General features: G+C 37.9%; 1 protein-coding gene across 4 annotated transcripts; it reads left to right on the forward strand.

The window, feature by feature from the left end:
- The first annotated feature begins 2015 nt into the window (after nt 1-2015).
- On the forward strand, nt 2016-26992 carry LOC129779920 (cullin-3). Of its 4 annotated transcripts, none has more exons than XM_055787697.1 (11): nt 2016-2285; nt 3009-3614; nt 18863-19246; nt 19325-20080; nt 20145-20315; nt 20377-20547; nt 20613-20727; nt 20791-20948; nt 21018-21235; nt 25793-25931; nt 26016-26992. In XM_055787697.1, the coding sequence occupies exons 2-11, from the start codon at nt 3558-3560 to the stop codon at nt 26166-26168; spliced, it is 2322 nt and encodes a 773-aa protein (XP_055643672.1). In that variant the 5' UTR covers nt 2016-2285; nt 3009-3557; the 3' UTR covers nt 26169-26992. The 4 variants fall into 4 exon arrangements, with proteins under 4 accessions (XP_055643672.1, XP_055643673.1, XP_055643671.1 ...); XM_055787698.1 differs by having other exon boundaries at nt 2016-2249; XM_055787696.1 differs by having other exon boundaries at nt 2016-2237.
- The last annotated feature ends 502 nt before the right edge of the window (nt 26993-27494 follow it).

A 27494-nucleotide genomic window follows, 5' to 3' on the forward strand; every position in this document is an offset into this window, starting at 1 on the left:
GAGAGATGCATATAGATTTTATTCATATAAACATAGATCGGATAAGTAGAACTTGAGATATCGTGTAAGCCAGTTTGAAAAAACATGTTTCGAGAAAAACGCGTTTGAAGTTAATTGTTATGGCCGTACTAGATAAGATATCGCATCACTAAAATGGCTATAACTTGGTAAATAATGAGATTTTCGAAAAGTCTCTACTATGGTATATTCTTAAATGTCTGAATTAGAGAAATATGAAGAATTTTTTTTTTCAAATTTCTAGACTAGAATTCCCTCTTAAAGAACGCAACATTGTGCTAATTTCAAATCCGAGCAGATTCCGGAATAAGGGTTTATTTTACCGAGAAACACTTGAAGGCACTTATCTCATACTGCGATAAACGCGACGAAAATACATATTTGTAGCGAATTGTAAAAAAGCAAATCGTTCACAAGAATGTTAAGTTTAAAAAAATCTTAGCAAGTGAATGGAACCCCGAAGCAGGTTTTCGCTTGAAGAAAGTTATGGCTGGGTCTGATAGGACTGAAAGAAAATCTGTATCAAAGCTTCTACCAAGCAACTAGTTTCGTTGAATTCCAACAAGTACTGCTAGCAGCTGAACGTATTAAAATCAACGATCCAGAACGCTTCCAGGGCACTTCTAAAACTCCACCCGCCTTACTCACCAGATATTGCATCTTCAGATTATTAACTGTTAAGATTCTTGTAAGAACTTCAACTTACTGCATAGCATAAATTCTGAGAGAATGGAATTCTCAAGTTCCATGAAAGATGCTGAAATATTCAGGAAAAAACGGTGCATCTATGATCGAAAAGATGTATGTCTACAAAAATATGCTTTTGGTTTCTTCCTTAGAATCGGCACGAATTTTTCAGGACAATATTTAGCATGATTTAACAATTAAGAGTTGCAGGTCAACGGAATCATCGATCACGATGATACTGCAGATGTTTTGTTATTACCAAGTTCATTAGAACCATCAGACACTACCGAACCTGTGAAAGCAAAAGTTATTGATGTTTAGACGAGAAAATTCTGTTTTCAAACAAAGTGCTTGATTTCAATGTCTGATTTTTTGAAAACTCAAACAGCCAGCCAGCTTTAATAAAAATAATCGAGAATAAGTTCACTATCGATATTTTAAAATGGATATGGAGATAACGTAAATGGAATTCGGAAGAAAATAATGAGCTCCCGGACAGATTTCAAGGCAAATCGTTACCATTGGTAAGGCTATAATTTTTATCAATAAAAATATGGAATAGAAAATAGAAATAAACTTGAAATGAAATTTAAGCGAAAAAAATAGAATTTCTTCCTCAAAACCGGTGGAATGTCCACGTGGACAACAGGGGGAGGGGTATAAGGAATGTCCACGCTTGTCCACGGAGGGGGAGGGGGTGTTTAAAATCATGCTTTTCTGTCCACGTGGTATGTGGACGGCCCCTTAGTAGCGAACACGCTATCAATTAAGGTGGCCGTACACTGTTTGCCCGGAGGTCAAATATTTGATATTTTTTGACAGATAAGGTTTGATTTGATATTTGTACAAACACTATTTTGTTTGCCACTCTTCAATTTTCAACAGTAGTAAACAATATCAAACACCGAACATGGAAAAAATCAACTGAAATATTCAAGGTAACCTAACCATGTACCGACAGGTTCGAAGAACAGACTGAAAACATATTTTAGGCATCCAATAATTGAATATTTGCTTGTCGTGTTTTGTGTAGAATATATTTGATCAGTACACGTTGACCAAATTTTATCTGTCAAAAAGAGTCAAATATTTGGCTTCGGTCAAACAGTGTATGCGCACCCTTAGGCTACAAAAACTCCCTCAATTTAGACATAGTCGTAATTTTGTATTCGATTGCGTGTAGAAACACCCTGTATTTGAATTCTCGTTTGTTTTTTGTTCTTCTTTTCAACATCATCTGTCAAAAGTACTCGAATATTGCGCTATTTGACATCCATCGGTTCCCGATTCGAGCTGGCAGTACACCAACGAGCAGAGATAGAAAATACATGGTCGCCATTACGGGGCAACAACGAGAGTACGATCGGAGTTTGATAAAATCCAGTGTCTTTTACGGTTCTATCGTGCTGAAAACTTTCCAATTATGCAATTTTCATGGTGAATTCTACGCGCCGTGTCTCGGTTTGCTTTTTGCGAGTGTTATCGTGACGGAATGGGCCCCACTGGGTTCGGAATTGGCCATTGAAAATCGGGTATTTGTTTCAGTTCGTCTCGTCTCAGTTGTGTGAAGATTGGAAAAGGTTTTTTTTCTCCACTAATTCGGCTCGATGTGCCATATTACGATCATCGTCATCGTCATCGATGCCGTCATCCGCTGGTCAATGATTGATTGGCTGGGTTCCGCATGATTGCTAAAGCAATAGTGTGATAGAATAGCTAAAATGCGACGAGTTTATTTTTTTTTTGGGAGACCTTGCGCTTCTGAATGAGGATTTCTTCCGTCTAGTATAGTTACATACGTGTTAAAGTTTTTTTTCTTCTGTTTCTTTTCTCGGTGCGCGTACGACTGTATTTGGAAACTCATCTTGTCATCATTACATCTGGCACCGCTCTTGTGTTTACTTCGGCACTCGCTTTTGGATGCACGAATTGTTTCGTGTTTCGCCACCAAACAAGCCACGACCAATCTCTGATTGAATCCGCCATCACCTTGAGGTTTCGAGGTTTCCGAGTTTGGCGGTCAAGATTCTCTATTTTGTTCCGGTGGCGAAATCAGTGCCAGCTGTATGAAACAAAAGCGAAAATTAAAAAAAAAACGGAAGGAAATATGTGACACAAAAGAACATCTCATTATTCGTCGTTTCGTATTATTTTAGTTATCTAATTCACAGTAATGTTGAAACATGGCTTGAATCTTTTTTTTTTTTTCCAATATAATAATCTTGTGTGTCGAGAACAGATATGACAAAGAGCAATTAATGAAGATTTAATTTTTTTTTATGAATCCTTTCCTCAAAAAAAAGTTACTTATGGAGCAAATAAGCATTGAAAGATCATAAACAATAGACCGACACTAGTCGTGCCGTGAAAGCAATGTTAAGTGAAATAATGTATTTAATCGAGAGCGAGCAGCAGCAATTCATTCACAGAGTAGTGGTAATCAACACAGCAATGCACCACAATCATAATCGTCAACATTGAGTTACCCCTTCCGCCGACTCGATCAATTGTCCGAGTGTGGAGGGTAATCAAGTTTCGCCGAAATAGCAGTGTTGCCGCTCGCTTGTGAATGTGTGTGTGGTGGTGGTGAAGTGAGGAAAAAAGAAACAAAATCAGATGCAAATTGATTGATAATCGAATTAAAGAGCAAAGAAAAAAGGGGGTGAGCGAAGTGCGGTAGCAAGAAGACACTAATTGCTGCTAGTGGAGGAGCAAAGGAACATCGGGCAGATTTTCCCGTCTGTGCGGTTAGTGCACATACGTCGTTTTCGTGTCGGCCTTTTTCTCGTCTGTCGCAACGAAGGTGAAATCGAACGGAGGAGGCGGAGACCAGGAGGAGATTTGCTTTCAAAATGAGTCGCATATCGACGCAGAAGAAAGAAGGCAAAATGCGGATTCGGGCCTTCCCGGTAAGTGTGATGTGATTGTAAACTTTTGCTTGATTGAAATAACGCCGCAATGAGAGCCATCGTTTTGCACAGCTGTCTCGTGGAGAACTTTCAACCTTCGGTTGACAATTTTCATTATTTTCCTCCTTTTTTGTGACACTTAGGTTTGTGTCAAAACAAGTTGGGAATTGCTTTGGTTTGATTCCATGGTCAGTTTCATATTCAGCAATGGAGGATTTTCACACACAAAAAAGGTTTATTACTGGCCTGTTCTTTGTCTAAATTTATTAACTTTTTGAAATTCTTTGTTGTGTGTTGCTAATAATGGAGTGTTATGGGTAGGGATACCATCTGGTCGGAGTTTTATTAGGACACCTGTCACAGTTACGATTATGACCAAACCATTGTGATTTTTTGAGATATAAATAAAGAAAAATACGTAACATTCATTAATACAGTCAACTCTCCCTAACTCGATATCCAAAGGGACCATCGAGTTAGGGAGGTATCGAGATACAGAACATTTTTTCCTAATTTTTTTTTATGTCTCAAATTGTCATATATTAGGGTAAGTGTCCCAATTATGGTATGAATTTGAATTTTTGATTCATTCCCTTAAAGTGAAAAAACACCTTTCTCATATAAAAATTTTTTTTTTTCCAGAATCTTTCAGGAGGTGATAGACGGTTATATTTCACGAAAAAAATCCTTCTACGCATATGTTAGAATTTCAACGATGACAGACTTATAGAACTTTTTCTTTGTTTCGGATTCTGTTGGCTCAAACTGACTCTACATTGAAAAGTATGCTACGTAATCCGATTTTGTTGCTTTCATTTGAAAGATGAGAAAATTTAGTACAGGATATAGTAGTGGAACATCTAAATTAGTGGATTAAACATTTTTGAAGTGGAAAATTTAAAAGTTTTTTTTTATTTGTAATTATTAATTTTATCCTAAAAATTCATACTAAACTTGATTGTTTCTATCAATTAAATTGAAACTCTCTAACCTCTCTACAATTTGTTCTTTGACGTCCAACTTCTATCTCTCTTAATTTCGCTGCAATATCGATATAAACAATTCCTGATGAAGATTCAATAAAAATTTTCACAAATCGCGATTTTTAACCCACTGTACTTATAAAAGCCACTTAAATTTCACCTTAATGCTGAAAGGTTAATTTTTTTTCTTGGAATTATTCATATTTGAATTATAAAAAAAACTTTTTTTTTTCAAACTGTATACAATCGAGTCCTAAATTTTAAATAATCGAATCATATATAATCGAGTTTGTATATTATCGAGTCCGACTTGCATGAGGCACTAGGTTAACAATGAAAATATTGATTAAGTATGTTACTCAAACGGAATTGTAACGATCACGCAGGAACTGTTCAATCACAAAGAAATGTTCGAATAGTTTCACAGGAACATTTTCAGTTGATTTCAATATTCCGGACATATTCTTCAGGTTTGATTAAACGTTCGAATTAACATCTCAATAGAACTACTATCTTCAGCGTTTTTCTCAGGTTTTTCAACATTTTCCAGTATATCGGTATCTGGCATCAGATCACAGCAAATCACGTTTTGGTCCTTTTTGCACTAATTATTAAAAGACATTGAGCAATCGAACGGTATTGTACCGTCGACATCGCTCACGACACATTAATTATGCCAGCGGAATATCACTCCCGTCCATGTTGGTTGTGCTTTAAAGTTAGGATTTCCCAGTTTCTGGACAAATTCTCAAGCCATATCCTGAAGAATAGAAGAGGGGTAAATTATTTTGTCTAGCTTGACAAGACAAAAATTCATTGAATTCCAGCTTCTCGATTCTGACCAACCTTATATGCTTTTGGTCTAGATACAATTTTCCATTCCGATTCCATTTTTACTTTAGTTTGAGTAGTGTTGATACCGCACTTTGTGCAATACTGAAATTATTTGCAGCTTCAGACCCCTTCCGTCCATATTTTTCGACCTGCTCGATGATGCTCAAACCTTGCGCAATGGTTAGCGTTTTGATTGTTCGCTTGAAAGGTTTCTCGTGGTTTTCCATACTTGAAAAGAAATTATTTGATGACACGAACACTCCGTCTTCACTTTCAAGGGCAATTGAAATCTGAGGTAATAACGCACAAAAACATGTACGCGAAAATCAATCGAGTTAGGGAGGTGAAAATCCATGGAAAAATGAATCAATACACATCGAGTAAGAGAGGCATCGAGTTAGGGAGGTATCGTGTTATAGAGAGAAGAATGCTTGTAATATCGAAGGTGCCATGAAATCCATCGAGTTAGGGAAAATATCGAGATACAGAACATCGAGTTAGGGAGAGTTGACTGTATAACATATTTCTTGAGTGATCCATGCGGCAAAAATACACCGGAGATAAGGGCTTCTGTCTTTTTACGAGCACAAGAGATTGCTTGACGGTTTCAGAGTCATCAAACATCAAGTGCCGAAGAACGAGCCACGAGTATGAAACGCAAGAGCTCCCTCTGCAACCCAAATTTTCTGAGCGCTTGGATTTCTACATCACATAGTTCAGCATGTTTTTGGAAGTGGATGTCAATCGAATATTCTAGCAATATTTCGGTGTTTGGATATGCTTTTCTTAATCAGATCTACCAGTAGTGTTTCATAGTTGATTTCAACTTTCTGTTTCAACAAAATGACAAAATATAAATAGCTCTATGAGCCACCGACATTTGTGAATCACATTTGCAGCGTTAGCCTCATAATCCTTAAGTTTTTTTTGTGAAAATATTTATTACTTTACTTGGAATTAACTTGGAATATCGAGACAAAACACAAAAACCGTGACCAGTTCAACAAAACCTCTAAAAGAAAATAGTTGAAAGATCCAACTGCTACTATCTACATGCTCACAAAACTTTGGGCTTCAATAAAAAAGGTTTCACTCAAAACATAATAGGGGAGATGGGGGTAAGACGGACATGTTAAGGAAAACTTCAATTGTATCTTTGGAAACTCATGTTTTCAACGATTTAAAAGCAGTTTCTTACAGTTCAATATACTGGTTTTCGAAATAACTGGCCAAATGTTTTATAAAAACGTGTTTTTGACGTAGAACTACGCCTAACCTTTCAATATAGGGGCCCATTTAAATATTTTTCGGTGTGAAAAAGTGTCCAATTTTTGAACGCCTCCTCCTCAATTAATGAATGGATTTTATTTCCAAATACACACATTGATAGGAAATATCCTCAGCAATTGTTTATATGCTACACATTACGGTTTTTGGGCTCATATAAAGTTCAAATTGATGAAAAATTGGAAGAAAGAATTCCCTACTTTCCCATACATTTTGTCTATGCTCCCGCAGCAAACAGCTATTCAAGCAGGAAAGACGCTATCTTGAAATTGATTTTCAGCATAAGAGATATCACTGTATTTGCCGGGGATGTAAGTGGCGCGATACCGCAAGAGTGAGAGACAGGAGTTTCAATGGGATGTGGAGCAGGAGAGCCTATCGAAGTGTGTTGAAAGCGGTGGAAGCGTCGCGCCAGGTGAATGAGTGGCTAATCGCGCTCGATTTGATAGTATGCTGGAGTTTTCAAACGGTTTTATTTAGCTGTGACATATTTGAATGTTTGTATGTAACATGTTTGTCTATGGCGCGTTACCACATTAATTGAAATTTGACCCCTTTTCTGTTGACCGGTTGATCTGAAATTTGGAACACACACATCTCTGCAGTTATTATAAAACTGCGTCTTTCATGATCTTGAAAATCCAAGATGGCGACCGCTACAAAATGGCGGATTACATTTTTTCTCAAAGCCCCATCAGTATGGGTATCAAATGAAAGGGATTGACTAGTAGAACACAGTTATTTATGAAAAATGCAAATCCGAAATGGCCGCCACCACAAAATGGCGGATTACATATTTTCTCTAAACCCCATTGATATGGGTCTCAAATGAAGGACTTGACTAGTAGAATATAGTTATTCATGAGGAGTACAAAGCCTAATTATATCACGATACCAGACGGTAAATTCCTATTACGATATAATTGCCATCAAGTGTGTGTTCGTTGCCGGCTGAACAACATCCCCTGCCAGGGCCCGATATCTTCGACGGTGAAAAATGAAGACCGACTCTACTCCCAGTAGCTCCGATTTGACTAGAGCTGCTTCGGCAGTCACCGCCAGCAAAAAAATGACTTGACTAGAAAATGAATTGACTAGCGTTGACTAGCGAGGATGACTGGTGAACTAGTGCAGTCAGTGGTTATTTTAACTGACTCGACTAATGAATACAAATCTGCCTCTTCATTCAACTGACTTCAATCCACATTTCCATTTTTCCCTGAAACTTATTTTGTACACGCGTACGCACGTCCATATAAAGAGGAACGAAAACTTGACTCCTGATGCAAAAAAGAAGTTACCCCATCAATGGACGGTTTATTTCTACCCATCGTGAACTCAAACCAACGAACTTAGACATTTATCAAGTATGCTATAAAGCTCCTCGCGTTAGTATTAGTTAGGCGTGCAAAATAGGTCATACACAGCACGCTATTTTATACGTGTGAGTAATTTTCGTGTACGATACAAAAAAATCTAGCTCACCTGTAGCGTTTGTCAAACCACGGTGGACTCAAACATCGATGCATGCATAAAGATATGTGGGAAAGAGAGAGAGGAACGAATTCGTTTTGGGGGAAGTCACTTCAAAATGCAATGAGGACAATTTGACTGGGAAGAATGAAATGATATAGTCGAGTCGCTAGAGGGAGAAAGCTATTAAACGACCGACTGACTGTTCAGTCGTTTTGGCGGAGAAATTGCGTGAAGAAGCCAAAAGCCCTTACTAATTGACTACGGTTATAGTCAGTCGGTTAGTCAGCCGACTATCCTCAGTTATCTATGACTATGCCGTGCCCTGTCCCCTAAAACATTTGCACCGCACGACATTTGCACGACATATTTTGTTTTATTCGTATTTGAATCTAAACGTTTGAGTGTTTGCTGAGTGCTGAGGTTTTATTCTATCCTTTGATTTTTTTTCTGTAATTTTGTACATGAAAAGTTGGTCATTCTGGGATCTGTGCTCCATGATATTCGAATAATGGACACCCCTTGGTGTAGTCCTACGTCTTTCCGGTTATGTCCCCGACATTACCCACCGTCTTCTTTTAATGTTTTCTACTGAAATGAAAACAAGCCGAAAAGTAGAACATTGTTATCGATGCGGGTGTAATGGACATGTAGTGGGGGGAATATGGACAGGTTCATAATATACGAAGCGTAGAGGTTTATCGCTCGCGAGAGGAATAATTTCACTCTCTAAGTGTTAGGCGTCCAGTAACTGAAATAGAACAAAAAAAAGGAATATTGGATGTGATTATGGATGTGACTGTCCATTTCAACCCCACCAGTGCAATTATTTCAATAATTTAAATTTACCACTTACGAATGAATTTAGTTTTCCGTACATACCTAATATCGCTTTTCTGTCAACTCACGAACCGAAATATAACCATCAGCGAATTCAATTTTGCAACTAAACCACTCAAAATGCTTAATATCGAAGCCGCAAAAAATACATCCACACGCGGAATCATGATTGATTTTCGGGTTTTGTTTCCCCTTTTCACTTTCGATCAGTATTCATTGTCATAGGATGGTTTAAATATTCTAGAATAGCATGTAGGAGGGGTTCCCATCAACAGAAATTTACAGTTCATAATGCAACCATACAAATCAACCACCTGTCCATTATACCCCCACTGTCCGTCTTACCCGTGGCTGCCCTACTTGATACCTAACAATCGTTTTCGAGACTAGACAGCTGAGCGAACCTAAGCCTAATTCCAGCCAATACTTCAGGCCCTACATTCAACCTGGAGTAAAAACGTATCAACCTGAATCTGCAATGATATCTGCCACAACACAGAAATATCTCGTTACAATTATCTGTTGAGAAGATCGTGCACAAATCTCGTAACGTGATAAGAGGAGGGGGGAGAGGTGGGTCGAGGTTGTGTTACTTTCTGTGTATTAGAGAAAGGAAATTGCGTTACGTAGGGGGAGGGAGGGCGTCCAAAATCCGGATTTTTAGCGTTACGCAATTTGTGCACGACGCCTAACGAGTATTCCGGATGAGCTATCCCTAGTTTCACTCTGCTTGCCGCATTAAATCCGTTGGAATGCTTTTATGTTATTCGCGGAAAATCGCTTTTGTTTATGTTCAATCTCATGCTTCTCTATGTGTGTCAACGTGCGCGGGCTCAAACTATTGTTTAAAGTTAAACTTAAGTCGACGAGTAAAGGAGAAAACAATAAGTCATAGTCTTAAGAAAAGAAACACAAATATCCGTTATAACTTCGTCAAGTTACATACTAACAATGGTTAATATAATAACCACTACAAGTATGAGCAAAATCGCATCGGAATTCGTTCAACAGCACTTCATCAAACATTCACCTATCATCTTCGCAAAGTTCATTCTCGATTTGAACGGAAAAATACTGTCTCGATTCCGCTCATCTATCCTCAGAGAATTTTGAATTCCCTCATTTGCCTCTCGGAATGACGTTAGATGGTGAGAGAATCGAATTGAGAACTTTTGCTTGAGTCAGCGGGTGTCTCTGTAAAATCATTCGTTTTTCACTCAAATAGCAATTATTAAAGCCTCGATCGCGGCAGTAAAATATAGGTAGATAGTTTAATTCGAGTTGTTTCCTGTGTACTATTTCAATGACATGACGCATTAACGCAAATTATTGGTGAACGGGAGGGTAGACTAATGTGCATTTGAAAAGAGTACACCCATACCTCGCTATACGGCCGCTCTTTATACGGCATTTCGCTACAGCGGCCCTCTTGAATCAGGGCACGTTTTCGATTTACGGCCTAAAATGTTTCACTATAACGGCAAATTTTTTTTTCGATGTCGATATATCTAGATAGGTTCATATTAGAGTGCCAACGAAAATGGCCATCTCGAATTTTTGAACGGAACATTCTTATAAATGTTGATTCTCTCGAAAAGCTACCCTGTGCAAAATATCAGCTCAATCGGACTTCATTTTTTTGTGTCCTACTGCCGTCAAAATTTCCTTTAACACTTTCATCGCCCCGTCACCCAGATCTGGGTCAACAATTCAACGCATGTCATCAATATGGGTATCAAACGAAAATGCTTGACTAGTAGAACATAGTTATTTGTGAAAATGCAAATCCAAAATGGCGATATGTTTTTTTTCAAAACCTCATTAATATGGATTTCAAGTGAAAAAAGCCTGACTTGTAAGCACATTTTTTTTTATTTATCCCTTTTGTTTATTTTAGGCTCATTGGCATTTTAGCTGTAACAGAGCCGAATTTTAATCGTGTACATGTCACATATTTATCATATCTATAATTAGCACATTACACAGTTGCCATTTTTCGGCGTTAGAGTATTCCCTTCTATACCATTGCAAATGGTACAAATTTACACAGTAGCCATTTAGGCGTAAGAGTTTTCTATCTGTTCTTCCATTATCCAGTTAAGACTGGACAGCGCAGACAGTCGTTGATCCATTGTTGAGTTATTTATAGAACAGTAGCCCGATGTTTCTTGCAGAGCAGAGCAGTTGTATGGATGAATCGATCTTATTTCGACCGTGGATCGATCTCCATCGCTGATGATTGTTGCGTGGACGTAGTTATTCTGTAACAACACAAAGATGGTCAATGGGGGCCCTGAGTTTTGAACTTACGATCGATCGCTTACTAAGCGAACGCGCAACCAATGTGGCTACGGAGACCCCCTGTAAGCACATTAGATCATGAAAAATCTGAATTCAAAATTGTCAATTAATTTTATTTCTACAGCTCTCGTACAGAGCAATTCCAGCCCAAAGCGGCTGATCCAGACATCTACGATTTTTTTGAAAATTGGTACAAAACTACCTAAATCACAATTTTTATTATTATATGACCGATTTGATCTTTCTTTCAAAAAATTGTAACTCAAAATCATGTTATTGGAAAATCAATAAACCGTTTGAGAAAAATCTCATTTTGAATGTACTGTTGAAAAATCATTCTCAAAAATAATATTAAAAACTTTTATATCTTTATGTCGTCTATAGTAAGTTCTTCTAACATATCGTCCAGGTCTTCACTTGCGTACAGTTCCTGAATATCCGAATCAGAACACGTAATACTCGAAACTTTTCTTCTAACGCTACGCACTATTTCGTCGTCACTACTTCCCTCGCTTTCAGATTTACTATTACGCCGCTCGGTGAATATTTTGAGGATAAAAAAACGTGCGTCTATAAAAAAATTTTTTGGAGCCTATCCGAGTTGTGCAATTATTATTCTCATTCTCAGAAAAAAAAACCTGCAGCTTGCTTCTTTTACCTTTTTCATCTACCGAGCGCAAAGAACAATGAAAACGAATCACGTGAAACATCGGAGTTGCCAAATGTGATCTAGTTTATGACTATTATTTCCCCACAAAAGTGGCAGGTTCTTTGTTCGGATAGGTTTTCAGGCAGACGAAACGCAATTCGATGGCAGTTTTTACGCAGCTTCAAAGCTGAAATATATTTGTTTTGGTTCAATGTTTTCTCGATAAACTTATACACTCACATTGTCGTGTTCCTTTTCCAATATTCTACCCGAAACCTTATTTTCTGACTATCTGACTAGTCTTATCTACTTGAAATGATAATGACTGAACTGCTAACAGAAATAAAATGAGACTTTAGCATAAACTTGACTCTACTTGATTGTTTACCTTTACTGACTTTAGTAAACTTCACTTTAAGATTACCACAAACAAAATAATGTCACTAAACTTTCCAAATTTTTAAAAACGAAATTATTCAAATCAAGTCGTAACACGTTTTCAAACTCTATCTGCACTTTGTCACGTTTCAATGAAGTTCTCTACTATGCACCGCTTGACGTTTGGCATGAAAAAACAGGGTTGTGCGGAACTCATCCAGCTGTCAAACGAGACTGCCCTGTGGTTTCGTTACATTCTTGATATGATATATTCACAGAATCTTCGCAACCGATTGAATAGCATATTCCATATTTCCATATTCTCAAATCTACAAGTTTTCGTTGCGTTTAAAAAACGAGTTGGTCATAGAGATGCAACCCATTGGAGACGGATGACTTTCGGGTTTAAGTTTCTGAGGGTGTATATTAGGGTGCCAATGAAAATGGTCATCTCGAATTTCAAAAAGTTACCCTATACAAAATGTTCACCACTCGAAAAAACAACCTATGTCAAATTTCAGCTCAGTCGGACTTAAGGGAGAGTGGCGCAAAGCGGTCAAAGTTTGAGTTTTCGAAAAATTTTGTTTAATGTTAAATGTCTTGTCTTAAAATTGTATGAAATGTCGAAACCTAGTGACATCTCGAAAAAAAAATTGTTAAAAAACGGCACTCTGGGACTTAGTTATTTTTGGAATACGAAACTAAAAGCATGGTTTTGAGTGCCAATAAAAATAGTTATCTCGATTTTTCATTCGGAACTTGCTACGAAATGTTGATTTGCACGATAATATACCCTATGCAAAATTGTTCCCATACATTCTAGAAATTCAAAAAAATCTAAATATTATTTCTTCATATGTTTGAAGTTTAGACATTGCAGAATATGTCCTTAGAAGGATTTTCATTATTTACCGAGTAATAGCCATTTTAGTGAGGCTATTGCGTCACGTTTTTGGATCTAACACGTTTTACTTTCTCGAAACTACTTTTTCCAAACTGGCGTACACGATATCTCAAGTTCTACTGAACCGATTTTTTTTTTCAATTTGGTATGAACATTTTCCTACACATTTCTCTATCTCTTGTTTTCATTTTGAATATTTTTTGTCATTTATTTATTTTTGCATAAGAAGATTAACCCTTTGCAGTCGTTTGCTCAGCCACCACTGCAAGGAAGTATACTAATCTTATACTTTATGGAACAATATATCAATCCATCCATTTTTTAAATGAATTTTAATATTTAGTGAACTTGTTCACGAATCAAAACGGTGCTCCTATGGATAATAGATACGGTACAGGGGAACTTCGATATAACGTACACATTTTCAAAGTCCAAAGGAATAATTTTTTGAATTTTTTTTTTCTGAAAGAACAATAAATTATCTGTATTTTTATTGCTCAACTTGTTTTTTATTGAACTGAAGCTTGTTCTGTACCTTTAATCAATCCCGAAATACAACTGCTTTGTGATTCCGGATTCTGAATGAATCGAACTTTAATCAACAGTACGAAGGGAAACATCATTAGAAAGATTGGCTTCGTTTTCTAGTTGAATTTATTCATTAACCTTACTCAAACAGCAACACAGTTAGGGACTGTTTCGAAAGATATCACACGAAGGAAAATTATAACATGAATTTTTTGGTTCCTGGAATAAAACGCTGCACAATGGTCCAGGGGGTGCATTTGAGTAGAAATTAGCATTTAGAGCTCGACAGTTATTCTCTAGACAGAAACTGTCTTCCACAAACTTGTTACATATGATAGAGTGTTCATTTTTATGTTATCAAACATAGGGTGACTAAAAATGTCGATGAAAGACAAAATATAACTTTCTTATCTTTATAGATAGAGGTGAACATAGTTCGACAATATTGTAGGGCCAGTTATTTGAGACATCAAAGTTTTTTTTGCTATCTCTTGAAATAACCGATACAGCGCCTTTTTTCTAGGTTGCGTTAGGGTCACCATGAAAAAAAAACTGTTTATTTTTGCTCTTACTTTTATATTTCAAATTCTACATGCAAACTGTCGTGTCTAGTATGAAAAATTCAAAGAATCAGAAAGTATGCAATGTTTGCTTTAGTGCAGAGGTATTTTCCGTTGACCTTCTCAGGTTTCTCTTAGATCCTCCGTCATTGGTTATAAAAATATGTAAAAAAATAGAATATATGCGACGTGAGCGTTCACGAAATATATTGTAGGTTAGCATTATTGTAGAGAAGTTTCCCAGTGACCTTCTCATGTTTCCCATGAATCCTCCGTCGTCGGGAATAAAAATATTTCATAATTAGAAACTATAGGTGTATTGTAAGTTCATTTTTATTATAGAGGAGTTTCCCGGTGACCTTCTCAGGTTTCTCATGGATTCCTCGTCTCCTAGTATGAAAAATTCGAAGAATCAGAAAGTATGCGATGTTTGCTTTAGTACATAGGTTTTTCCGGTGCCTTCTTAGGTTTCTTATGGATAACCTCCGTCGTTGGGTGTCAAAATATATGAATAATTGAAAAGTTAGACACACAATGAACCCAAAATATATCGTTGGGCCTTCGGGTAATCGAAACATAATCGATTTTCAGGATATCGCTTCGTCGAGTGGTTGAAAGTCCGCATACACATACACATCTCATCACCTACCACAGTGAATCCTGATTTTTTACCCTACCCACTAACACACATCCTTCCCATGATAAACGCTAGGGAACCACGCTATAGAGGCGACCCTTCTGGCCTTCGGGCGGCGAATATCATACTAACATTCCTTCCCTTCCCCTGGTGACTGTAAGGACGTGGCCGGCGTCGTTTTTGACCATTGAAAGCTTGAATCACCGAAAATTGCACAACGAGAATGATTTGCTAGTCCCAAGCGTCATTCTGTGTGTTCTTTGTGCAATTTGGTTGGTTCAGGTCAATCACGGAGAGCAACTACGAATTGTACAGTCTACCCAAGCTCAAGCTCAAGCTCAAATTCTACATGCAAACTGTCTTCAAAGACTTTTAGAGCTTATTAATACTAACATTTTGCGATGCAGAACTTGGCAATATCTTAACCCCACTCAAAATAGCCCCAGTAGCCAAAAAACATTTTTTATGTTTGCCCCAGAAAGAATGACAAACAAATGAAGATAGCGTACTTTTTTAATAGGAAATATCAATAACTCGAAAAAAAATTTTTGGCTGAAAATCGACTGTTTGGGACATAGCCTGAGTGGCTGAAACTTTGCACAGGTCATTTTTTGGGCCAATAAACAAAATGTACATGGTCGGTTTTAGAAATTCGATGATGATTTTTTCCATACACCCGGGATTTTTTTAGGCGGGGTATACGCATAAAAAAACCCGCATTAATTGGAGAATCCGCGTAAAAAATGTCTTGTAAAAAACCGCGTAAAAAACCTGGGGGTACATCCATTGCCACCCTAATAAAAATATTTGTAATGGATTTGCTTATTCGTCTGATTATTCTTGATCAGCGTCACGATTTGTTTATCGGTGGCACCAATTATTACCTTTCAGTATTACATTTCATTTCAACCAAGATCATCTTCGCTGCTAAAACACTTGTCGAGAGATACCCATGAAGGAATTTCTTGTTCATGTTCCGCAAAATCTTAGGAGTTCTCAAAAAATTTGACTGAATCGCTGAAAGCTGAATCGAAACCCGCAGATAAGAAACCTATGTCGTGTATTTTTAATAATATAACATTCTAACATACTTTGGTGGCGTCTTCATTCCGCCAGAATGTATGATTCTGTAAAACCGATGAAAACAAATCGATCGGTCTCGGTTCATGTGCTTTGCTCCAAGAATACACATTTCAGTAAAGAAGTTCAACGATATGAAAAAAATTGTGAGGGATTGTATCTGGGATACGACCGCATATTTTCGACGTAGAGCTACGCAACTATGTTATGCAATTCACTTGTTTACCACTTCGAATATTATTTTAGAATGTATCGAAATTTTTGTTATAGATTATGTTCTTCGTTACAAATAAATTTGATGAACGTCCTTTTACGTTTGATATGATATCTGGGACTATCAAAATATGTGAACGGAAAATTTGTCAAACGATCATTGTGTATTACATTTTACTATGAAATTATTGCACATCTCATGTTTACGTAGTTCTCGAACCGCAAAAGTTCATTCACCTCTCTGCCATTCTACGCATAGTTGTCCCATGTTCCAAAATCAGCAACTGAGAAAAACGCTATCAACATTTTCTAGCATATTTGTCTACCAGAAGCTTTAAGCATTTCAGTTTGGCAATACACCGGGTTTTTAATATGCAGTAACCTATTGTTTAAAGAAATCTGAAAAGTTCCCCTCACTTGAATCAATCAAGGATGATTACGGTTTATAAATACATGGTGGGACAGTTATGCCTAGAATAACAACATAGGGCAATTGAATTTGATGTTGTTTTTCGAAATACTGGGAACATACAATAAGATTTTTTCCCGAAAGATTATGCATAAACACTTCATTTTATGAAGAAAGGAGTGATCTGCAACATCTCTGCAGAATATGAATCACATTGTTATTGAGCATTTGCTAACAAGGTGTACAGGTGTTCTGTTTTTTTTTATTTATTTGAGAATTAGTTCGTTCTTCCAACCAGAAATCAGTACATTAGCCCTGCTGAAAGCGTAACATCAAATTCTTGTACCTAAATCGATTCATTTATTATGCATCTACAAAAAATACATAGCGGGATAGTTATGCCTAGAATATCAACATGGCACAATTGAGCTTGATGTTGTTTTTTGAGAAGCTGGAAATAAACAATAACTTTTTTTGTGGTTTTCTTGAAGATGAGGCATAAAAACATCGTTTTATGAAGAAAAGTGATGGACAACGACAAACGAGTACAAAAGTACTCAACACCAAAAAATACCCCCGACTTGCATGTGTTTGCAAAGCGGATTCCCCCAGGCACATTAATTTTGAAGTCCGTGTTAGGGTAACACAGCTCAGTGGGAAAAAATACCCCCGACTTGCATGTTTTGACAAAGCGGATTCCTCCAGGCACAACGGACCTCAACGTGTTAGGGAAACACAGCTCGGTGGGAACAAAAATACCCGCAACTTGCATGTATATTTGCAAAGCGGATTTCCACAGGTACGTCGATTTAGAAGTCTGTGTTGGGGAAACCGTAAATCGGGCAAATCAACCCTTGGCAGTTGGGGCGTTTAGATAACGCTTGACATTTTACAATTATTCAATTGTTCATCTCATGAAAAATAACATCTTATTAGTTGTGATAGACGCGTAGAAATATTTCCTATCAATTGATGCAAATATCTTTCCAATCTATTAAGAAATGTTCGAGTTATAAGCATTCGAAATACGGGTAGAGTAAGCTCACAAATCGGCAGAACAAATGTATGGGAAAAAAGGAAGTTCTTCCAGTTTTCATAAATTTAAACCGTTTAGAGATTAGCGAATTGTAATGTATAGCATATCAAACAAATCGTAGAGAATTTCCGATTCGATTGGTATGCAAATCATGAGAATTCGTTCACAGTGAAAATAGTTATTAACGTCAACTTTATTTCATATAAACGTGACCTGTTTTCTGATTCGGCACCCTTCCTGGAAGACGTAGTTCTACGTCAAAAATATGAATGTTCGAACGAAAAGCACAATTTTACTGAAAAATACGGATAGTTTTCTTGAATAGATTTCATATATTGTTAAATACAAAAGTGTTTTTTAAAATATTTTTTCAACGTGTTCACGTGAACATATCGTAGCACATAGCACTACAAAAGTGGCATTGGAAAATTTGCAAAAAACTTTTAACTGGAAAAGTTCGAGGGTGTCGGTTCTACCCTGAATTCCTTTTCTTTGTGAGCCTTTTTTCGCAATGTTCTTTCGAAAATTTCCACCCCATCGATGGAACTGATAAACTGACTGGACTTCGCGCAACTCGTTAAAGCACCGCGTTGAGTGGTAGTCAGAAGAATCTATCGGCAAGTCTCACTGCCTCACTCACTCCGTCCATCATTACCTAGATGAGTCGGGTCAGCTTACCGAACAGGCCATATTCGTCCATAAGAAAGTAGAGAACTTAATACTTTTAAACGAAAAAAAAAATCACGAATCACAGAGCCCCTGTTTCGCACACGAGATTTTCCAATATGCCTACTCCGATGCACAGGATTTCTGACAGCTGCTTCCACTTCTAGTATAAATTTATTTATCAAGTTTGTTTTACCCCAAATTTGTCAAACCTCAAAATTAAAGCTCTTGTTCGATCGCTAGCACGTTAATGCATTCCCTACTGTGTGTCCGCGACAATGGGAAAAGGTCGAAAAATTACGGATATGATAAAACTATCTACCAAGCACACTAGTATCGCGCTAAATTACTCGCATCTAATTTGGGCAGATATTTTCGGCGAATTTCCATTTATCTATGTACAAACCAACTGCATTTAGCGAGCGTCCTCCCTTACTCATAGCGATTGTTTGATTTCTATCTCTTTCCAGATGACCATGGACGAGAAATATGTCGAGTCCATTTGGTCGCTGCTGAAAAATGCCATCCAGGAGATCCAGAAAAAGAACAACTCGGGCCTTTCGTTCGAGGAACTGTACCGCAATGCATACACCATGGTTCTGCACAAACACGGCGAACGGCTATATACCGGCCTGAAGGATGTCGTGACGCAACACTTGGAGACGAAAGTGCGGGAGGAAGTATTGCGAAGTTTCAACTGTAACTTCCTGCAGACACTGAACCAGGCGTGGAACGACCATCAAACGTCGATGGTGATGATTCGGGATATCTTGATGTACATGGACCGGGTGTATGTGCAGCAGAACGATGTCGACAATGTTTACAATTTGGGGCTGATAATATTTCGCGATCAGGTAGGGCAAAGTATTTCACATTGAGGTATTATTGAGGTATTATTAATCCTCACACATGTTCGTCTGTTGTCGTTTTAGGTGGTTCGATTTGGACGCATTCGGGACCACATGCGCGAAACACTTTTGAATATGGTAATGTGCGAGCGAAAGGGTGAGGCGATCGATCACATCGCCATCAAGAATGCTTGCCAGATGTTGATGGTTCTCGGCATCAATAGTCGCTGGGTTTACGAGGAGGATTTTGAGCGACCGTTCCTGACGCAGTCGGCCGCTTTCTATAAGCTCGAATCTCAAAAGTTCCTCTCGGAGAACAGTGCCAGTGTTTACATCCGGCGAGTCGAGGTTCGCATCACAGAGGAGGCCGAGCGGGCTAAACTGTATCTGGACGAAAGTACCGAGATTCGTATCGTTGAAGTCGTCGAGGACGAGCTCATTAAGAAGCATATGCGGACGATCGTCGAAATGGAAAACTCTGGCGTGGTGTATATGTTGAAGAACACCAAAACCGAGGATCTGGCCTGTATGTATAAGTTGTTCTCGAGGGTCACCGGTGGGCTGAAGACGATTGCCGATTGCGTGTCCCAACACCTGCGTGCGATGGGCAAGAATCTGGTGAAGGAGGAAGAGAGTGGAACGAATCCGATCACGTTCGTGCAAAATTTGTTGGATTTGAAAGACCGGTTCGATCATTTCCTGCATCATTCGTTCAATAATGACAAGATTTTTAAGAACATGATATCGTCAGACTTCGAGCATTTCCTTAACTTGAACAGTAAATCGCCGGAATATTTATCGCTGTTCATCGATGATAAACTGAAGAAGGGATGCAAAGGAGTGAGTGTTGCCCTCTGGGAAAGATAGATAAGGTAATTCACCAATTCTCACCATTCTATTCTAGATGTCTGAACAAGAAATCGAGACGATTCTGGACAAAACCATGGTATTATTCAGATATTTACTCGAAAAGGACGTGTTTGAACGATATTACAAGGCACATCTGGCGAAACGTTTGTTGCTAAACAAATCGGTCAGCGATGATTCTGAGAAGAATATGATATCTAAATTAAAGGTGCAACTATTAGCGAGTGATAAGATTATTTGGGCTAACACTTTTTGTTCCTGTCTTTCAGACTGAATGCGGTTGTCAATTTACCTCAAAATTGGAGGGCATGTTCAAGGATATGTCCGTTTCTAACACTGTAATGGAAGAATTCAAGAATCATATAAGTAACGATGCGTCTGCCCTCGATGGAGTAGAACTGTCGGTGAGAATTCTCACCACTGGTTTCTGGCCAACGCAGGTTATTTTCTCATTTAGATTCGTGTGATACAATTTGTAAGTTTTTATCCAATCATGTTTTTCCAGTCGGCAACGCCAAACTGCAATATACCAGTAGCGCCCAGACGAGCATTCGAAACGTTCAAACGTTTTTACTTGGCTAAGCATTCTGGTAGACAGCTCACACTACAACCACAACTGGGTAGATCATGAAATCGTTGAGGGGGAAAGGATGTTTTTTTACAATTTTGCTTCTCCTCAACAGGCACAGTCTACATGAACGCAGAATTCTACGGTGTTAAAATCGATAAGGAAAGCGCCGATGGTGCTTCCAGCAGCACCACCGTGGCGTCAACCACGGTGCCACCTCCGATGATCATGGGAGCCGCCAGAAAACATGTCCTGCAACTTTCTACTTATCAGGTTATCTCAATATGAATCATATGGGGTACTGTTATCCGCTCACACTTGTCGTTTAAATCCCAATTTTAGATGTGCGTTCTGATGCTGTTCAATAATCGCGAAGCTCTATCCTACGAGGAGATCCAGCAGGAAACGGACATTCCTGGAAAGGATCTGATACGGGCGTTGCAATCGCTTGCGATGGGCAAACAGCAGCAGCGTTTGCTGCTGCGGACGCCGAAGACGAAGGATGTCGAGCCCAATAACATATTCTTCGTGAACGATGCTTTCGTCTCCAAATTCCACAAGTGAGTATACAAACAATCTTGCGGGCGACTAGGCTACGTGTCTATTCGGGGGGAAATCGTATAATTTTTGAACGTGAACAGAGTGTCTCGAGAGTCGAATAGAATGAGCTATCCCACATCCTTTTTTATCGCTTATCCATTTTTTTTATATTTATTTATCAAAAGTTGATTTATAGCAACTTGGGGTTAGTAATGGAAGAACAACATTTACATGTACTTTGGATTTAAATTGACGCATTTATTCTCAACTGTTTTTCGTTTTTCTTTACATTTTCGGGAATCTGTGTTTATGTTTATTAGACTATAGGCAGTAAGCCCGTTATCCTTCTTAGATACTAAACATGGAAACAAAGGAATAAACTCAGCTCAAAAACTAAACATGGAAACATAAAAACACTTATCTACTTATACATTGAGTTGTCCTTTTAAATATAATCTTAGTCTTACTTGAATTTCTTCTGGTGTCATATTTATAGAAATCACGTCGTGCAGCATGTTAAACTCACGCATGAATCTAGTTGTGGGTACGTGCTGGGTATAATTCTTGGCCCTCAGGGGTGGATCAAACTTCCTCCGGCGGCGAAGAGAAACGAGGCTGGTATTTAAATTGATCCGTTCGTAGAGACACAGACTTCTCAACAATTTATAGGAGAATGTGATATTCGCGATTCTGCGTCTGCTTCTGACAGTATCCAGGACTACCAAATAGCAGAGATCTTGGTATGCTGGCAGGTATTTGCGCAAACTTCATTAACTTTTTTGTACGTTCTCTAATCTTTATATATGCAGATCGTAATGCGGTCGCCATACCACACTCGCAAAGTCGTTTGGACCGTACAAGGCGGGTATAAATCCACAAAATTACATGGGGATCAGTGAATTCTTGTCCAAAGCGACGGGTTAGAGCAAATAGTTTCAACGCTTCCTGGACTATTCGTTCTAGGTGGAAGTTAAACGTGAGGGATTGATCCATCGTCACGCCTAAGTCTCGAACATACTCTACTCGTTGAAGATCCGTACCTCCCAGCCTATAGTCGAAAGATATCGGCTTAGTAATAACGGAGCATTTGCTGGGGTTTCAAAAAAATTGTCACGGTTTCGGAGGAATTCTCTTAGTTTTCACGCTCATTAAGTGGCGCACAATCCTATCGTCTATTGTTTTGGGCATCTTATTCCACTATATATTATTTTGAGTGATGTTTTTAGTCACTTTACCATTCGACTTCTATTTTCTCTTCATAATTGCCCAGTATTTCTCAATTGGTCTGAGCTGAGGACAATTGGAGAGTTGAGGATTTTTGAAACAAATTGGGCCAGTTTCAGCCCGTACCACCCAGCAAACATTAAATGGTATAACTGACGCATATACGTCGTCATATACCCCATATTTAGGGTGATATATGATGCGCCTAACTAGCATATACATGCAACAATGGAAGAGATATACATTCATGACAAAGGCTTGTGAATTGGTTTGGATAAATATGTCGGACTATTGTCTTACGAATATTCACATGATACGGAACAGATGCAATCGGATACCCTATCGAACAAACCGAATACTTAGGTGACGCGATTCAAATCTTCCGCAAACCTGTATTCCACTGATTGACTGGGTAATTTTAAACTTAGGATACGATCGTTTAGTAAGGTCCGACTTAGCTTTAGCGTGCGTCGGCCGGCACACGTTTGCCCGGCTATTTTTTGTTTCAAAATAAATCATTCATTTCAATTCAAAACTATTGAACCATGATTTGAAGAAATTCCCACACCTATACTGCCGTTCTACGCATAGTTGTCCCATGTTACTTTTTGACGATTTTCACTTTTTGTCATAAAACGTTGTTTTTATGCCTAATCTTACGGAAAAATACATAAAATTGTCCCATGTTGATATTCCAGGCATAACAGTCCCACCATGTATTTTTAAACCCGTAATCAAGCTTGATTGGTTCAGTGAGGGGATCTCATCACATTTCATTCAACAACAGTATAGTGCTTATAAAAAACCCGGTGTATTGCTAAATTGAAATGCCTAAAGCTTTTGGTAGACAAATATGCGGGAAAACTTTGATTGCGTTTTTCTCAGTTGCTGATTTTGGAACATGGGACAACTATGCGTAGAACGGCAGTATACTGCTGTTCTAAGTATAGTTGTCCCATGTTTCAAAATTAGCAACTGAGAAAAACGCAATCAAAGATTCCCAGCATATTTGTTCACTGGAAGCTTCATGGATTTTAATTTAGCAATACACCGGGTGTTTTATATGCAAGATACTATTGTTTAATGAAGTGTGAAGAGTTTCTCTTACCCGAATCAATCAAGCTTGATTAGGGGTTTAAAAATTCATGGTGGGACAATTATGCCTAGAATATCAACATGGGACAATTAAACTGGGAATACACTTTTTTTTTGTGTTTTCTCGAAAGATTATGCATAAAAACATCGTTTAATGAAGAAGCGAGTGAACTGTAACTCCTTTACAGAATATAAATCTCATTGCTATTAGGGATTCGGTAACAAGGTGTGCACGTGTTCTGTTAAACTTTTTTTTTCGTTTGTTTGAGAATTAGTTCGTTTTTCCAAACCAGAAAATTGTCAAAAAGTAACATGGGACAACTGTGCGTAGAACGGCAGTATATAAATTTTTACTTTTCGTTAAACATGGAATAAACATTTGACATTCAGACATCAAAAACATTTCATTTTGATTCTCAAAATAAAGGTCACAAAAAACTTGAAAGCCCAGAAAAAATACATTTTTCAGGGCATTCGTCTTGTACAGTCAAGGAATTATGAAATTAAATGAATTTATTGAAAATTATTATTAGAAATTGAACAACTGATATTCATCTAGAATTCCGCTGACAATAATGTCGTTGAATCCAACCGTGTCATGCGTCTGGAATTTAGTCGAAATCTTGCAGGTAGTTCCAGTTCTAGAAAAGAAAGCTTCAGGATACACAATTTCTGGTTGCCGATTTTTCCTATTCAACTGTGTCTTAAGGAAAAGGAACCCAGCAAACATTAAATCGTATGAACAGCCATAATTGGAGGTGATATACATACATCCAAGACACATTTGGATGATCTATGATGAATAAAACTGGTAAAAGTGGAGGCGATATACGTATGTGCCATCTTTCATACGCATATAAACCCGTATATTACGATATACGATGCTTTTACACTGATATGCGATATGATCAGGCAATGCTATATTAAATGAATAAAATGTCTCAGATGTTTTGATTGATATTTTATACGATTGTAATTTGATACGAATTTATGTGCGACTTAGCATGTGCAAAGTTATACGATTTAATGTTTGGTGGGAAGTCATTCCTATCGAACAGACCAAATACTTAGGTGACACGATCCATGTCGGCTGCCGACCCGGCGTCGGAAGCGGCGGTCTCTCGCAGGCAAACCTGTATTCCACTGGTTGCCTTCTTTTGCCTGGTTAGTTTGGAAGTCGTATATCGGTATGACGATCATCCTAGTATCGCGGTATGCAGTATTATATACGCACATTCTATTCACTTTATATAGCATTGTCGGGTCAAGTCGCATATCAGTGTAAAAAGCATCGTGTATCCGGTCATTACAACACTTTTTATAGCTGTATTCAGGAATTCAGTTCACGCAATGAATTCGTTTTTATGCTTCAATGCTGTCAAAACAGGTCCCACGAAGCGGTAATTTAGGTTTCGGAAATAGGAAAAAGTTACACTGGTTCATATCGCCAGTAATTATGCTTTGGATGAACTTTGGGATCCGAATTTGATCGTTCAAGCATGTCTTCAGTCACTTGATTGCGATGAAACGTTTGAAGAAAATTGGGCTCATTTGACACTAGTCGTCCTGCGACTTTTCTCATGCTTAAAACATCAACCATAATATTGCGGAAGGTCTCGTGAGAACTATTTAATTCACGGGCTAGCCCTCTTAATTTCCGAACACCAGTCCTTTTATTTTGTCGATCTTTTTCATCAGTTGAAGAGGTGGATAGTTGCACTTGACTTGGCGAATCGTTCATCTTTTCTCGAACGACTTCGAATGCCTTTAAATTCATACACCCGTGTTTTCGACATAGTTGAGTCACCATTTTCAGTGCTCCCGTGACCGAGTGATTAGCGTCACACATCAACTAAGTACTACTAATAAAAATGATGCAAATAATACCTACTGGGAACGTTAGTGCCATCCAAGAAGGGTCACCATTTTCAACCCAAAATTTCACACAATATTTTTGACCGATAGAATTATACATATCAAAAATCGCAGAGCAAAAAAAAAAAACTTTATCTTAATTACGTTGTAAACAGACTAAATGGCAGATCGCGCTCAAAATTGACATTAAGATCACTGACAATAGAACCGGTTTTCAAAAAAATGGAAATGTTCGAAAGATTTAAAATTACAAATTCCTGGCAGAACGTACAAACCATACATATGCGATACATGTTGTGATAACCTATACCACAAACATATAGTTTACTATCTCGATTGTTAATTCGAAAAAGATGAGTAACCACATTTTTTTCTCCATCCAGGATTAAAATTCAGACGGTTGCAGCGAAGGGTGAATCAGAGCCAGAACGAAAGGAAACCCGAAGCAAGGTGGACGAAGATAGAAAACATGAGATAGAAGCCGCGATCGTAAGAATCATGAAGGCGCGCAAGAAAATGGCTGTAAGTAGTTGCACCTGCTGCTTAACAATAGCAAATTAATTTATTCCCAACTATTTACGTCATATTTCTATTAACTGTTTATAGCACAATTTGCTTGTGTCGGATGTTACAACCCAGCTAAAGAGTCGGTTTATGCCCTCACCGGTAATCATCAAAAAGAGAATAGAGGGACTCATCGAGCGCGAGTATCTGGCGCGAACGCCGGATGATAGGAAAGTTTATGTGTATCTAGCTTAAACTGCAAGTGTGTGTGTGAGAGGGTTCGAAGTGAAGTGTAGATGGAATCGCCCTGCTGTTAAACCATACACCCATTCAAACCACTCCCAAATGATTCAAAAACAAAGCGATTGAATTAAAATCACTCTTTATATAATGAAAGTTAACTGGAGTATCCTTTTAGACTCCCCGACGCATGCAGCATTTGAAAATGATCGCGCTGTAGGATGATGCTCTTGTCTCGATGCATCCCTATCGAAGATAGACAGAAATTAATTGAAACTCTTTTGATGGTCTCTGTAACATTGCTTTGTTGTCAAATTGTTTGTTTCGTTTTCTTCCAAACAAATTAAATGAATGTCAATGTATCGTAAATAAAATGAATCTTAACAATACATCTGGGGCAAGAGAAAAGAATACATTGAAGCGAACTACGGTTTGTCTATATAAACTTGGGTTTGTACAAAGAAAATCAACTTGTCGTTCATTATTTTTACTGTGTTCAGTTTTTCCTGGCGCGTTAGAGATTGTTCAGGCTACTCGAATGCCTGTTTGCTCTAGTAGCAGTAACGCAAGGATTGCAAGCCTGAATTGTGGTAACACTGTGAACTGAAGAAACAGAAATCGAGGCTCCAATCCTCGGCCGATTAACAGTAGAGTATGAGTAGAAGGGCGTTGAATTGAAAAATGAAATGGTTTTGCGCACCACAGGATTAAAAACGCGAAGAAGAAGAAGAAGAACGCATATTATATAGTAATTAAAGTAAATTAATTATTATATTTGAGAAACTGGAACCCCTATTGCTAAATATAGAGAATATACACAAAACGAGGAAAAAACACTATATTATGGGTTGCTTTTCAATATTATATCCGAAAATAAAATACTTTCATGCTCCCTTATTTCGATCAGTGTCTAATTCCCCGTTCACTTGACATAAAATAACACTTGCGGATGGCGATAAAAAAAAACGACAACAGATAATTTAACCCATTAAAATATACAACTCATTAAAATATTTCTGGCTTAAAATGTTCTCTGGGATGTCTACTGTAGTTTTTGTCCCAAGTTTGTCCGATGCTCCGTTTCAAAGTTACAAACCAATTTATGGACCTAGGTCTTTGCGTAAGGAGCGCGGATCCAAAATTTAAAACACGTTTTTCTTGAAACTAAGTTTTACAAACTGGTGTGAGTTCTACCTCCGTAACGGTTCATCCGATTTTGATGAAATAGTTTTTCCCAGACTCTTCACTAAATTTTCTGTCATCGTACATAGGATTTTTAGGATATTTGGGAAAATAATTATTTTCTGAATATTTTTGTCCCGGTTTTTGAGGCAAAAACGC

This window comes from Toxorhynchites rutilus, chromosome 3, assembly GCF_029784135.1.
Source record: "Toxorhynchites rutilus septentrionalis strain SRP chromosome 3, ASM2978413v1, whole genome shotgun sequence".
NCBI classification, from domain to species: domain Eukaryota; kingdom Metazoa; phylum Arthropoda; class Insecta; order Diptera; family Culicidae; genus Toxorhynchites; species Toxorhynchites rutilus.